General features: G+C 32.6%; 2 protein-coding genes across 2 annotated transcripts; one reads left to right on the forward strand and one right to left on the reverse strand.

The window, feature by feature from the left end:
- The first annotated feature begins 5,520 nt into the window (after positions 1 to 5,520).
- On the forward strand, positions 5,521 to 6,270 carry LOC132069449 (14 kDa proline-rich protein DC2.15-like). Its single transcript, XM_059462791.1, has one exon. The coding sequence runs from the start codon at positions 5,607 to 5,609 to the stop codon at positions 6,027 to 6,029; it is 423 nt and encodes a 140-aa protein (XP_059318774.1). The 5' UTR covers positions 5,521 to 5,606; the 3' UTR covers positions 6,030 to 6,270.
- Positions 6,271 to 13,822: 7,552 nt separating this feature from the next.
- On the reverse strand, positions 13,823 to 14,778 carry LOC132030419 (pectinesterase inhibitor 11-like). The gene has a single exon (XM_059420041.1). It carries the CDS (start codon positions 14,721 to 14,723, stop codon positions 14,103 to 14,105), a length of 621 nt encoding a protein of 206 aa, XP_059276024.1. The 5' UTR covers positions 14,724 to 14,778; the 3' UTR covers positions 13,823 to 14,102.
- Between the last annotated feature and the right edge of the window lie 1,028 nt (positions 14,779 to 15,806).

Below are 15,806 nucleotides of genomic sequence, written 5' to 3' on the forward strand. Positions count from 1 at the left end.
GATATACGAACCAAATGGTCCATCGGAGCAGCGGCTATGCGAACCAACGGCCCCACCGGAATCACGTCCATGCGGGCCAACAGCTACACCGGAGCCATGGCGACGCGGACCAACGGCTACACCGGAACAAATGGTAACCCTACTCAGCTCCGGTGCAGGCGCTTCCCCGGTTTAGCTCGAATGCCATCAGGCACGTTCCTCTCTTCTTTCTCTCGGTCCTCATTGCTTCGGTTTTACGTTGTGTCCGGTATTTACCGTATACACCTACATATATTAATAAGTGCATCCATAAATATTAACCCGCCATGTACATATTTCAACACAGAAACAAAATAGTCTCAATGGATAAAAATATAACAGTAGCCATCTTTGTCCTGCTCCTCTGTGTTACCACGGTCACAGCAATCTGTCAGGCCGTTATCACCGCTACAAATCACGATGATGGTGGAATTCAAGAGGCTTCCAAAACGATAAAAAAAAAACGTCAAAGTAGTAGCAATATTTACGATATTAATGCTCCTATTACTACTGCTGAAAATTATGGTGATTTCACTACTCGGCACTGAAGTTGCAAATAGTATTTGATCACGACTTTCTACAGTACTTGAAAGGACCAAAGTTTTAATACTGTATGTGTTTGTAATAAATCTAAGCCTTGTCTACGAGTTGTCAATATTTCAATCTTGAGTTTGTGCAATCTGCTATTAGCTGCATTGGCAATGTAATGGTATGTGTTTTTATTTAAGGTGTGTATCTTATTTTGAATAAATCCATGTGGGTTTCAAATACGAAAAATTATCGTTCAGGACTATTATAGACACCCAATTATTTGACTGTTAAAATAACAAAACATATATAATCTAGGAAATTTTAATGTATTTTTCCAAAATAATTTAATATTTTTAGTGCAGTAAAGTGAAAATGAGTAGGCCATCTATAAAATCTCCCCAAGATGATTTATTGAATAAGATTCTTTACGTTTTTTTTTTTTTTTTTTTTTTTTTTACTATTGTGGTTCATTATTTCTTTGATTTTCTATTTAATTACCACTTTTCACTTAATTGATGGACTGTTAGCATCCACGCAACTTTGATTTCATAACCGAGCAAATGAGTCATTTTATACTTGTCGTATATTCGAAATCTCTTGGGTAAATTTCACAAATAACCATATACTACTATAGATTGTTTGTACTAAAGTCAAAGTTACAAAACAAGGTTGTGACTTTTAAGAAATTAAAGTACAAAATGAATAAACAAGAAGGAGCTAGCCTGTCACCTTCGTTGAACTTCCTGTCATCTATTGCGCTGCTTATGCATAAAAACAACAAACAAACAAACAAATAATGCATCAAGTTGTAGTACGTTTTCATTAAATTTTCAAAATATAAGCTATAGTTGTATTGTTCGGCCCATTCTTTTCAAACCTGTGACTGAAAATACCAGAATCTATGGTTTACTTTGAATATATGAACAACTATCAAAATATCTATTCCTTTGAATATGGATTGCGAAATAAAAAGCTAAATGAAATTTTTTAACGAACATATCCAATGATAACTTCGCATTAGCATCTTTGACGATAAATTGTCAATATTTGCGGTGAGTTTTTTTGGATTTCCATAGACTAGCCACGATCTATCAATACCGCACATATTATAGTGCTAAACTTATAAAGAAAACTAATTGAGAACCTATATAATTGTATTCACACTTTGACCCTATGATTGTTCTTCCCAGTACTCCCTCCGTCTCATATTACTTGGTCACATTACTAAAAATATATGTCCCAAATTACTTGTTCATTTACAAAATCAAGATAGATCAATTAAATATTCCTCATCTTACCCTTAGTATTAAATGTTCTTGAAAATAGTCAATATTGATTAGAATGTATTTATTGGAGAGAGATAGGGGTAAGATAGTAAAATACATATTTTATTTATGATTTCTTAAGAAGCGTGCAAAAGGGAAAGTGGCCAAGTAATATGGAACGGAGGGAGTAATAATTTTATTTTCCATATTGTTCTTTCCAATACTGATGAAAAATTAAACATAGGCCACAAAATTTCCTTGACAGAAGAGAAAAATGATGACATTGGATCCTGTGTGGTTTGCAAAGCTATTGCTTGAGTGGGTTTCCTGTCTTTTAGAAGGGTAGCGGCTGCGGGTTCCCATGTCATAAAAAAAAATGATGACATTGGACTATCTTATATTCAACTAGTTGTATAAATACGTTAATTCTTGATGAAAACAACGTTTTAGATTCTTCTGTTTTTCCAATAAAACGGAATGAATGCATTGACTTGTAGGTTTGAATTTTGCATATCTTAACGAATTAGGAGCACGATGGAAGTGTCTCATTCGCTCGAAAAATAGAGACCTCAAAGTCATTGAATAATAATCACTAGGTTCGCAATCAAAAATTTATATAAATTTATCAATTCCTTAATATTTCATCATTTTCACCCTCTGAGTTGAGGTTGCTGGTGGTGCAAAACAGATTAATCCGCGACCATCAAATTTTCCGAAACCTAACAACAGAATATAGAATTATTACTTGCAAAAACTCTTGCTTAAAAGACTAAATCTCAAATATGCAAGACTTGAATATTCACAATAAGCTTGAGAATTGAGATGAAATCACACGACAAACTCCTTTAGAATGGAATGCCTTTAATTTAGCCAAAACAATCATTTGTAATACTATGAGGGCGTCTGGCTAAGCGCTTATAAGCTAGTCAAACTAGCTTATAAGCAATTTTTAACTTATTTACGTGTTTGGTAAATATTAAAAGTGCTTATAAGCCAAGTACTTATAAGCCAAAATAAATCATAAGTCATAAGTTGGTCTCTCCCTACTTATAATATTTTAGCGTATTTGGTTTGACCAATGATTTTACTATTCTATCCCTAATTATTTTATATAATTCCTAAAATACCTTTTTTAAAAACAAAATTTGGACCCTCCCATTGATTTTATTCCTTCACCAGTTTTTCGAATCTATGACTTCTGTAACCTCTTCAACATCAACAACTTTATTTTTACAAATTCTTCTTGGTATTATTTGGGTGAGAAAATTCTCTTTTACTCTGTTAATTTGCATATTACATAAAGCTATGTTACGATGTATTTTCTAACTTTTTAAATTTTTTGGATCTCCAACTTGCTATCAATTCTCTTCTACCAACTGGACATCAATGATTGCTGATTTGTAAGTTTTATAAAGCATGGAACTCAATCATATTCCTCTACATTCTAGGGTATGTTGTTGTTGTTTTTGAATAATACTATTATCTAATCAATTTTGAACTAAACCTAAATTGAGACATAAATCATTTTTTATTTGAATCAAACAAATGTTTTTAATGAATTTTTCGAAAGGAACTATCAATCTGGAAATTGCAATATTATAATGATCATGTCCTATTAGTTTTAAGGGGAAATTTCAGTAATGTACAATTTAGCACACAAAATTACATTTGGGTAGCATATTTTTAAATTACAAACCTGTGACCCAACAAATTATGGCCGCAGCTTGTATATACAGCATTATACAACAATGTACAACTTTAGACAACAATATACAACTTTATACACCTACTGTAGACAATGTATAAACCTTGTATAAAAATGTATAATAACGTATAAGAGGTGTTTATACACACTTCTACAGTGTTATGCAGTGTTATACAGTGTTTATATAGTGTTAAAAGTGTAACATAATGTATGTGTTTTATACACACTTTACCCTTAAAAAAACACCAACATTAGAAAGAGATTTGGAAGGAAAAAATAGCATCTTGGAGTTTGATAGAGGGGGAAGGGGCGGTGGCTAAGGGGAGGTGGCTATCTCGGGTAATAACTTTTTTAAAAAAATGGGATGAAGGCTACAAAATGTAAAAAAAAAAAAAAAAAAACATGGCCATTTCGGGTAAATACTTTACCGAAAATGCCATAGAGGGTTATTTCCCCTAGTTTAAATAGCTTCAGGGGCATTTAAGTCATGTTAACACAAAAAATTGCTTATCATCACTTTTTTGCCAAACACTTCAACAGCTTATTAATAGTTTCAGCACTTTTATTTAAACACGTAATTGCTTATTTGTTAAATCAGTTTTGGCACTAAAAAATGCTTATCAGCACTTATGTTTATCAGCTATTTTAAATCAGCTAAGCCAAACGGACTCTATTTCTACTGCTCGCCAAATAGAAAAAGTTGCACCTCCAAATACTAACTAAATTATGATAAAAAAGAAAGTGCAAAGGAACTTGCTCTGAGGACTGTATTACTATAAAAAGATAGTCAAGGACCATAATATGCGGAATGTGGTTTTAGCTAATCGGGACATTTGAGCATCGAATCACATGACCCACGGGCATAGAATGTTTTTTGTTCGATTAACGTGTTATTGATTAAGGTTGATTATTCAATTAGCACATTATTAATCCCCGAGGATCACGTACAGCTTAATCTTTAATTATTCCCTCGTGTCGTTAATTGTCCCGCTATGGGAGCCATTACTTTTGTCTTTTTGCGTAAAGTAAGTTGCTATTAACACTAATCAATTTCACCTTGTTGGGGGTTGAGCTAGGTGCTCTTTAGGATTTAATTCTATTTTTTTGGTTGTTATGGTAATCTTTTACAATGTTTACCAAAAAAAAAAAGATATAATGGAGTACATTCGTCTCATTTTGCCGTTCGTAATAATTATTCTTGGAAGTAAAAACACTAACTAATTAGCATATATAGAAAACCTAAGTGAAAAGAGATTAAAAAGAGAATATTTATTGGAGAGATATTAACACCCTAAATGATTAAAGATACTTAATAAATAATGCTATGATAGTCAAAACACATAGTTTCTTAAGGGACATGTAAACAAAACATATGACAATTGGACCAGAGGGAGCAACTATTACTATTAATTTTATATGGTATAACATGTCAAGTTGTCAAAAACAATATATCTAGTGAAATCTATAAGTGGGGTCTGGGTACCTTGTGAAGATAGAGAGGTTGCATGTTTAATTCCGATAGAAGCCTTCTTACAACACGTATCGGGAATGTTAGTTTGCGCATTCTTGTTATTATTTTGTTACGCACTTACATTTACAAAAGAATAGCTAGAAGAACAAAGAAGACCGCACTTTTACTAGTATTAGTTTCCATACTGAACAAAAGAATTAATCTTGATGAGATCCAGAGATTAGCGCAGAGTCCAGCATGTTCAAGATCAATGTTCAAATAATTAGAGAGAATATTATAAGTCCCATGTGAAAATAAAGGATGAAATAAATTATCTTTGAGGAAGAAGATAATAGACAACTAATAAATCCACAAAACAAGTTTATGTTCCAATAATAGTAGTATCTCAAGTTGCATTTGGCAGCTGCTTGTCTCTAGATATTATTCTCCATCCACATGGGCCTCGCTCTCAATTTTCTTCATTAGTTTCAGATATTGAGGTAATAAATGCATAACATATTCAGGATTTCCATCTATAAATAACCAGTCATTTCATCATTCCTCAACAAGAAGCAAAGAGCACTTTCACTTAATTCGTCACCATTTTAAATAGTTGAGTGCTAATTAACTTTGAAAAATGGCTAAGTTTGCTGCATCATCCATTGCCCTTGTTCTCACATTGAACATTCTGTTCTTCACTATGGTTAGTTCCACTAATGTCCCATGCCCACCACCCCCACACCCCAAGCCTCACCCTAACCCAACCCCCTCCACCCCATCCACCCCATCATCAAAGGGAAAGTGCCCAAAGGACACACTTAAGCTAAAAGTGTGTGCCAATTTGTTAAATGACTTAGTGCACCTTGTTATTGGAAGTAGCCCAGCTAAAACTCCATGTTGCTCTCTAATTCAAGGACTTGCTGACCTTGATGCTGCTGTTTGCCTTTGCACTGCCATTAAAGCCAATGTATTGGGAATTAATTTGAATGTTCCACTTTCCCTCAGCTTGTTGCTCAACAACTGTGGAAAGTATGCTCCCAAGAACTTTCAATGCGCTTAAGCCAATTTCCAATTCATATAGTATTTAGTTTCTTTCAGTGTGTTTGATGTTTTGTATGCTTATAGTAGTTGTTTATTTTCAAGGCAAATATATTTTTTATTCTAATTGGTTAGAAGGCGGGCGAGTTGCCTTCTTTTCGTTGTATCCAAGTTTCCTGAAATAAATGGCATCTTTTGGAATTTATATGTAACATGTTTGATGCAAGGACATGGAGTACTAGTGATGGGTTAAAGTTTCTTCTTCTATGCATGTTACTACTAGTTTGATCAGACATTCAGGGTGCGTTGGTAGGGAGGATTTTTCAATTTTCTCATATTTAGTTGGTCAAAATATTTTAGAAAACATCTTCTCTAGGAAAACAAGTTCCTAAAAAATTAAGAAGAATATTTAGAAAATGATATATATATATATATATATATATATATATATATATATATATATATATATATATATAACTTTTCAATTTTCTCATATTTTGTTGGTCAAAATATTTTAGAAAACATCTTCTCTAGGAAAACAAGTTCCTAAAAAATTAAGAAGAATATTTAGAAAATGGCTTTTCTAATATATATATATATATATATACATACATACATATAAAACAAGCTCCATATATAGGTTGCATTCCAAGCTCATTATTTTCTCATTCTCCCAACCCCACCCCTTGACAAACCTACCCCAGACACCCCCAACCCCACACTCCAACCCTACCCTGACCCCTTCCCATATTGTTTTTCTAGATTCCATGTAAATGCCTTGGAACTATATTCTTTCGTTCAATGCCAAATACAAAAAATAAGTTAGAAAACTAAGTACCTATAAGAAAACAATTTTCCAGGAAGCACACCCTGAAATCTCCCATAATAGTACTGTTTTCTTTTAAAGGAATCATGTAAATGGCACGCAAAGTATTTGAATTAATTGGTGATATTTAAATCTCCATATACTGTAATATATAAACACAATCAATTGCCTTGTAGTGATTGGATTTTGTTTTGGAAAAAGCACAAAGAAACTATTCTAGATTAATGGAATCTCTCTCTGAAAATACCTAGGTGAACTATGTATTGTTGATTAATTAACGATGCAAAGATCGTCAGGAAATGAATGGACTGTTTAGTGCAAAAGGCACATACAAACAATTCCATTATGAACGCTCTCTTAAAACCTTCCCTATATATATAAGTGCATTTGTAAACAATGTAACCCTCCCTATATTCAGCATAGAAATTAAACAAAATAGTCTTAATGGATAAAAATATCACAGTAGCCATCTTTGTTTTGCTCCTTTGTGTTACTACGGCCACAGCAACTCGTGTGGGCGTTATCACCTCCGCGAATCGAGATGATGGTGGAAATCGAGAGGCTTTCAAAACGATAAAAAATCGTCAAAGTAGTAGCAATATTCAAGAGGCTTCGAAAATGATAGAAAGTCGTTATAGTAGTGGCAATATTCAAGAGGCTTCCAAAATGATAAAAAGTCGTTCTGGTGGTATTAACAATGCTCATACTATTGCTAAAAATGGATAAAAATCGCCAAATAGCCACTTTTCAGTTCTTCTTTTTGAAAAATAACCACTATCCTGGAGATTCAAAATGGAAAAGGAAAACTATTGGATGATTTTCAAGAATTTCACTTGTAGAATTTGGAATTCCATGAATAGCTATTTTTCAAAGGCATAACTGGAAAGTGGCCAATAAATGTTGCTCCTACCTAAAATTATGGTGAAGACTTCCTACCCTTGAAAGGCCCAAAGCCTTACTGTACTTTAATTGTGTTTTTAATAAGTCTAAAGCCTTGTACTGGTATATGTTCTATTTCAAGGAGTGTATTTTAAGATAAATAATGGGTTTCTTGTTCTGTTACTTTGTATTATTTCGTTTCTTTATCAAAAGGAAAATCTACACTTTTAGTCATGGACGTATTGATATATTAAAATTTTGGTTGTTGTGATTTCGAGCTAAGTAAATGTAACCTTTATTTAATCCAAATTTGTACTTTTGATTATGCTCGTGCATGATCTGAATTGTAACCGTTATTTGCAAGAGTTTCCTTTATTTTGTGACCTTTATTTGCAAGAGTTAAGTACTTCATAACAATAGCCTTTAATTTTCAACCTCAAGAAAAAAATCCAGGAAGTACATTACATGTAATTAATTGAATAAACTTATATTTTTTATTTCTAGTTACACATACTTCGGTCCAAGTAAGTAAATACAAAAGTATGCCAATGCTTTTGTCAAATTACAAAACGTAATGAAAAGATTATAAGTTCTTACACGATTATCAATTATGGGCCTTTAATAACATTTTTTTTTGCAGGGATTGGCCTTCAAAGGCGCTGGTCTTTAATTTTGTCCTTTGCTTAAAAAAGTTATCTAAAGTACCCCGAGGTTCTGGGTTCGAAACCCCGCTCAATCAAAAAAAAAAATCACAAGGCAAGGCTTTCGCGAACCTCTGCCTTCAGGCCTAACATTTGCCCAAAATTAGGCCTATTCGAACAAAAGTTAGGCTTTAAGGCAGAGGTTTGCCTCAAGGCCTAATTTTGGGAAATTTTTTGCCTTAAGGCCTAACTTTTGTCCGAATAGGCCTAATTTTGCTACGAAACTTTATCTTGCGAATTTATTTATTTTTTATGCCGGGGTTCGAACCCAGAACCTCTGAGTATCAGGCGAAGAACAAAAATTAATGACCAGCAATTTGAGGGACAAAAATTAAAGACATTGTTTTGGACTTGTCTAAAATGAATATTGGGCCTACATCAATTTATCCAACACAATCACCATTTATTTGGTCCAAATCATCAACCATTAATGTTCGCAAAAATAGCATGGGATGGCCAGTTTTTTAGCCACTTTTATATTTAACCGACGTTTGAAATATAATTGCAAAATAATCACTTTTTAACGCATAAATAAAATTTGAATAAAAATACAATTAAGATAAAATACAATAAAATAATATATTTAGAGTTTGAAATTTTTATAAGTGAAACTCCGGTATATAATGGGAAATTTCCTTTATGTAAAACTCCATGCGATAAAATTTCTAACGTTTACATATGAAACTCTGACACACTAAGGAATTCAACTTTCCATAGATTCAATAGCGACTGGGTCAGCACAATAAAATGATGCATGCATCACATCCCTGTAAATTACTAGGGGTGTACAAAGCAAATCGACAAACCGCCCTAAACCGATAATCCGAATCAAACTGAGAAAAAAACTCGACTAGTGGTTTGGTTTGATTTTAAAAAAAAAACCCGAACACTATTGGTTTGGTTTGGTTTTAACTAAAAAAAGTTAAACCGAATCAAACCAACCTGACTTTACATTTTATAAAATTTCAAACATATTTTATACATAAAAATATTTATTTATAATGTAATTTATAAATGTTTCTTTAACTTTTTCATAGTTTTTTGTCTTTTAACATATTATTTCAAGCTTGGAATTAGAATTTTGAATAGTCCAATAAATTTTATAGCCCAATGATATTAGTAACTCAAATAAAACTCAACAAAAATCTAATCAATACTAATACTAACAAAAGAAATTCATATCTAACACTGGAATGACAATAATTTTGATATCTATTCTTTAGTTTTATATTAGTGTAGAAAGTGAAAATACATAACTTAATTTATTTTTTTCTTTAATATCCAGTCATATAATTAATATTTATTAACCGTACTTATTTTAGCATGACTTAGTACTTTTAGATTATGATCATTTTCTACATGCCTTATAAATTAGTTGTATTTATTGTAGCATGACTTAGTACTTTTAGATTATGATCATTTTATTTTATGCAACTTCATTAATTTTTTTTCGTTGAATATTTTAGTACAATGTCATCTATCATCACGTTTTGTGTTATTTCCTTAATAAATATCTTAATTAGATAGTGGTGTCTTAGTAGGACTAAAGAAATATTTGAAGTATAAGTTATATGTTTTGTATGAAGACTTTACCAGAAAAATCCCGAAAAACCCGAGCAACCCAAAAAAACCGAGAAAACCCGAGGTTGAAAAACCCGACTTTTGTTGGTTTGATTTGGTTTATAAATTTAAAAACCCGATGCAATTGGTTTGGTTTGGTCTTTAAAATATCCGAACCTACCCGGTCCATATACACCCTTACCTGTAATCATTAACTGCAGTGTCAAGTTCGATCTCACGCATACATCCATAAATGATGATGCTAATGATATTCATTTATGCACCCACAAACACATATGTTGAGGGAAAGTCAAAAAATTTATTGAAAAAAATCAGAATATAAGAAGTAAACGTGGTAAGAAGCCAAGTGAATTTCATAAAAATTATCTATGAGGTCAAAATTATTTTTATATCATATATCATGCGGTAGAAGTTACTTGAGAGGAATGAGGTTACATTATAATTTATTTTGTAAGATTTCAGCGATTATGGGCACAAAGGGCCCTATTTTGGGGGTGTCTTTAATTTTTATCCTCCAGCACTTTTGGCACAACATAAACTAGATTACGGCCAGAATAGTTAGCGTTTTGCATATGTATCACAACATCTCACAAGTATGTCGGACAAGGCAAAACTTTCAACATAATTCGAAAAAAGGCATAAGTTTAGATTTCGCTCGGCATAGTTAGCGTTTAGCTCTGCATACTATCATCATATTCACACAAATTATCTTTGGAAAAGGCAAAACTTTCAACACTCAACATAATCTGAAAAATACTACAAGACTTATGTTGTATAACTTAATTCCTACATAACTTTGTCAAGCAAGGCAAAAGTTCAGTTTTCAAAAATAAAAATGTTACTAAACTAATGTCGAGCGAAACATATCTAAATATTTTCATTAAATAAGCGGCACATGCAAAAATTAAAAATCACTAATGTGAACGGCAAATTAAATACCAGTCCGTATGAAAGGCCAAAAAAAGACACTTTCGGGAAAACGAAACCCAAACAACAAACAAAAAGGAACCGGGCCTTTAGGGAAGTACCTGACCCACTTCTAAGGCCTTCTAAACTGACCTACGTGTCACATCTCATGCATGTTCGTTCAAAAAAAAAAAAAACATGGTGTGGGATAAGGAGAAAACCTATATAATATTTCATTTTTGAATTATATAATTTCATAGCCTAAACTTGTAAGTAAAATAATTATTCCAGTACATGAAAATACTAAAATATTATCATGTAGTTATCCCTTCTTTATTTCCTCAACATGCCTGTCCAATATTGCATGACTTCTGGCCCACAATAGGCCCACAAAAAGGAGAATCTTTATGGGCCCTTACTCATTAGGTTTCTCGTGGCCAGTTGGGCTTCACGTGCTCATAGGCACTTGGCAAAAGAATCCAAAGATCTCAGGGTTTACACTAATAAGAAATTATAAATATAAATTATTGAATTTTGGTAATTGTGATTAGTGAGGAATCATTTTTTTTACATCTGGTATTATAAAATAATAAATCAAGGATAAATTTGTATCAAGAGTTAAGGAATATAATAAAAATGGACTCTGCAGATTCCTTATAATACGTAATATTACATTAAAATTTTGAATTGAAAAGCAAAGTTAACAATTGGAGAAACTAAAAGATAAGATCGGTATAAAATCAAATATTTATAGATATTTAGGAAAAATTTTAGTACTTATATAGGATTGTCCAAAAGGTAACATACTCATAGGTTGCAAGCTTTTCGCCAGCCTCTCTGCCCACATTGAGTGGTATAAAAAACAATATCACAATTATGATACTATATATAATCCCGAAATCAAAAACTCAACCAAACGCGTGAAAAATAAATTTTATTAAGGATTATTATCAGGGGATCCACAGTTTCAATTACAGGTTCACATGAATCCAGTAATTTTTGTCCAAATTGTGTATATATATGTTAAGAAATTTCCTAAATATCTATAAACCCAATCACCATTATATACATTAATGTAAAATCAATAGAAAAATTTATAAAATTCAAATTCTGAATTCACCCTAATTATTAAACGCTTATATTTCTTTGCTCATTGTTCACGCATGCATTCCAACAAAATTCAAATAGTAAAAGATTATTATAAGTGAAAAAGACAGTGGCAGTCCATTCATAATCTAATTTGGTCCACGGCAGGTAAGAGAAACCAATATGTCTCACTAGAAATAATTAATTAAAGAGAAAATCCAATTGAAGATAACCACATGTACAATTGGCCGGAGATTGCGGCGGTATATACGACAAAAATATTGTCATATTCTTTTAAAAATATTCAATTATAAAGTACTACTATAAGTTTGTCATATTAGGGGTCATTTGTTACGTGGTATAAGCTGCACTAATTTTGATATTAATTTTGTATCATATTTAGTAGAATGATAAATTTATATCTTCTATGGAGTATAAAATAAAGCACAATCCTAAGGATGAGATATCCCACCTTATCTCCTTAATCTTGAGATTATTTTATTCCATTTACCAAATGGATAAATCAGTTTCGAAATTATAATTCCCGAATAATTTAATCCGTGTACCAAACGACCCCTTATATTATTGCAATTTACGACAAAAATATTGTTAAACTGACGACTCAATTTCATCAGAGCATAATTGAACAAATCAGTTATCAATAGAACACAATTCAAATCATAGAGAGGATTGAGCCTACAAAGCTCCGAGTTTAAATTAGAGTTTGTGTCAATCTCATGCCTTATCAATTGAAAAAACATACTAGCAATATTTTGTTTACGAATTCTCTGTTGTTCAGGGCTTTTCTTATTGTGGGGCAACCAAGAGCAAGGAACCTCCGGCACTGATGACTTAGGCTCTTGTGATGTGCAAATGAATTCTATTTTTCCTTCTCACACATATATCATAAGAAAGAACGCATATATAATAAGAAAAAGGCATTATTCGCTATAGTCTCAGTGATTATTATGAAGACGTTGAGACATGATATGATTGAAATTTGAAAAAGAAAATTATATTTGAAGTGAAAGTTCCATTAATATATAGTGAAGTGTTCCCCCAGATTCAGAACTTTTTTTCAATACTCACAATCCTTATTAGTTAATAATCCTAGTGATTGAATTTCTATGCTTAGTCTGATAGGAAATAGGATGGCAAGCAGGCCTATATTTCTTGGTTTTAATAGAACTCCTTACGAGCGTTGTTTCTATCTACTATTATCTAAAAATAATCAAGTTATTAATGACGGGACGAAATCAAGAAATAACCCCTCACGAAAAAGGTATTGGGCGGTTGAATTTGTGTAACATGAAAACATAGCTAAAGTTTTGTGAGAGAAAATTTAAACAAACTTGAAATATGCCCTCCACCAAATGGAGATCATTATGTCGATTTCACTTTATGACTTTTTCCAACAACAATTACCTACAAGCTACAAAATTAGTTGCGGGACCAGTCCTATGGCACTCAAAAATAATTATGAAGTATGCCCTCCAGATTCAAGCATCTTTCCAACATGAAGACGAAACCCCACAAGCATCCTATGCCAGGTATAAGTTAGTGATTGGGTTGAGAATCATGAAGTTTCAAGTTTAAATCTCAAAAGAGAAAAAATATTAGGTGATTTCTTTTCATTTACTCAAATCTTAATAGATAAAGTATCTAAGTAACTCCTAAAATTAATTAAGATGCGTGCAAGCTGACTCGAAAAATGCGGTTATAAAGAAAAACCACAAAAACAGAGATGGAGAAAAAAATCAACCTTCTTTGTTTAAGCTCAATATAAGGTACTGGTATTATACAAAAGTGAAAAGAGAGGTACAAAAAGAAAGCTCATACAAGCAAGAAGATCATATTATTACAATTTCACATATAGAGACCAGCAAACTAAGCTGCACTATCTTCATTGCAGCCACAACACAGTATATATAAATTGTTACCACTAAACACAAAGCCCCAAATTCATGTTCATGCAAAATTTGAGGAACATAACCTTTACACAGCAAAACTAGCAACCTCACTGAGACTCCAGAAACATCTGAAACCTACTGACCCAATTAATTTGCATTCATTCTAAGGCTAGAAAGCGCTCCCTACCAGGAATTTCTCTGTCACATTAAGGACTAGGGCGGTGTCTATCCGCGAAGCGATTAACCAAAGCCAGTGAATTACTAGTAACTTGTGCAAGATGTAGAATTCTAGCCCTTAAAGCAGCCTTCACATGTCCATTCATACCAGGCCCTGAAAATCCATCAAGACAAGTATTTTCATCAGTAAGTGCAGCACTAACCCAAGTCTGCACATTACTAACATGCCACATAAAATCTTGTCCACCTGAAAATTGACCAGTATGTCCAAGTTCTGGAATTGATTTATTTATCTGATCAACACTATCACTCATGTTGTCCAAACAGTCCTTAACAGCTTGCTTTTCTCTTGGCTTTAGACCCCTCACTCTAGTTAACTTAGAAACGAATAGGGTTGTGGATTTTGCTCTGCTTAAACTAACTGATAAAGCAGCATGAGCTAATTGTTTCTCACTTTGTTTGACTGTGTTAGCATAAGCAGAGAGGCATTGGACACATAAAACAGGGTAAAGTGTGGCTTTACATGAAACTTTGATGAATTTTATGGCATCTGGATTTGAGCTCATGGCTGATTTAGCCATGGTGTTGTAAGCAAGAAAACATTGGAAAGACAAGAATACTATTAGCAAGTGAAGAATATGGTTACCCATGGCTCTTTTTTCTTTTTTGGTTTCCTTGGAGTGGAACTTGGTATGACTTTACTTTTAGTGTAGTGTACAAGAGTATGGTGAAGCTTTATATAGAATTCAAAACGGTTCTTAGTTATTTTATTCCAAACTAATTAGGATTCGTTTCGGGTGGACCCACTAAAGAGATAAAACACGTAGAAAAAATAATGTGGGATTCTTTATTTGGACACTGCTATTTAACCATGTACACCACGTCTATTACTTCAAAACAGCTTTTTGGATGAATAAAGTTCAGCCTTTTTTGTCTAAACTTCGATCATAAATGCATCAATTTTAAGTAAAAATGCCTTAATTTTAGGTAAAAGTGATTGAACCTCAACCATATAAAATTTCAGACACTGCATGTCTTAAGTTATTCCGAAGTGGATAGACTTGCAATTTGTTACGACACACTATTGGTATGGCTTAAATGATTGTCACAAAATCGGATCTCTATGCACTTTGGGTTTAAAATACTCTCTCGATCAGGCCAAACGCAAAGGATAATTAAGTTATGGCTTGATCGAGACTTGGTAACTTTAACTCAAACCTTTAGTATCAGTTAGAAGAAAAATTCACGAAATAAGTACATAAATCTGAACCCAGTTAATCAAATAAAGTTATATCAAAATCATAAACTCGGATTGGTAAAGTTTAAATCTTAATCCATCTGTATCCATCAAAATAAAAATTCAAAATTTGAACACCCCAAATCTCAAAATAAGATCGGAGTCCCGACCATCCCATCACATCTTCTGATGGCATAAGGATTGCTAGTTGCTACTTGCCTAACATGTTTTAGAAAGTTAGCAACAATATTCTAAAGTAAAACAAATGGAAATATCTTCTTCCTTTTGGGTATAATCCACAAGTTTTCACATGTCCCTTTCCCTTTTGCTTTTGCCAATTCTTTCTAGGCAACATTCAAGCTTTCCACCTTATATTTCTCACAAATATCTGCCATTTATGCTTCTTTTTTTTTTTGTTGCTACTTGAAGTTGGAATGTGGTTTATGAAATCTTTTTTGCTTTTTACTTTTCTATTTTTGGTTGCCTTAAGCTTATC

The sequence above is a fragment of the Lycium ferocissimum genome, chromosome 9 (assembly GCF_029784015.1).
Source record: "Lycium ferocissimum isolate CSIRO_LF1 chromosome 9, AGI_CSIRO_Lferr_CH_V1, whole genome shotgun sequence".
NCBI classification, from domain to species: Eukaryota; Viridiplantae; Streptophyta; class Magnoliopsida; order Solanales; family Solanaceae; genus Lycium; species Lycium ferocissimum.

What these genes read in the sequence shown, in the direction of transcription:
- LOC132069449 (XM_059462791.1), top strand. Translation starts at nt 5,607, where the DNA reads ATGGCTAAGTTTGCTGCATCATCCATTGCCCTTGTTCTCACATTGAAC.
- LOC132030419 (XM_059420041.1), bottom strand. Translation starts at nt 14,723, where the DNA reads ATGGGTAACCATATTCTTCACTTGCTAATAGTATTCTTGTCTTTCCAA.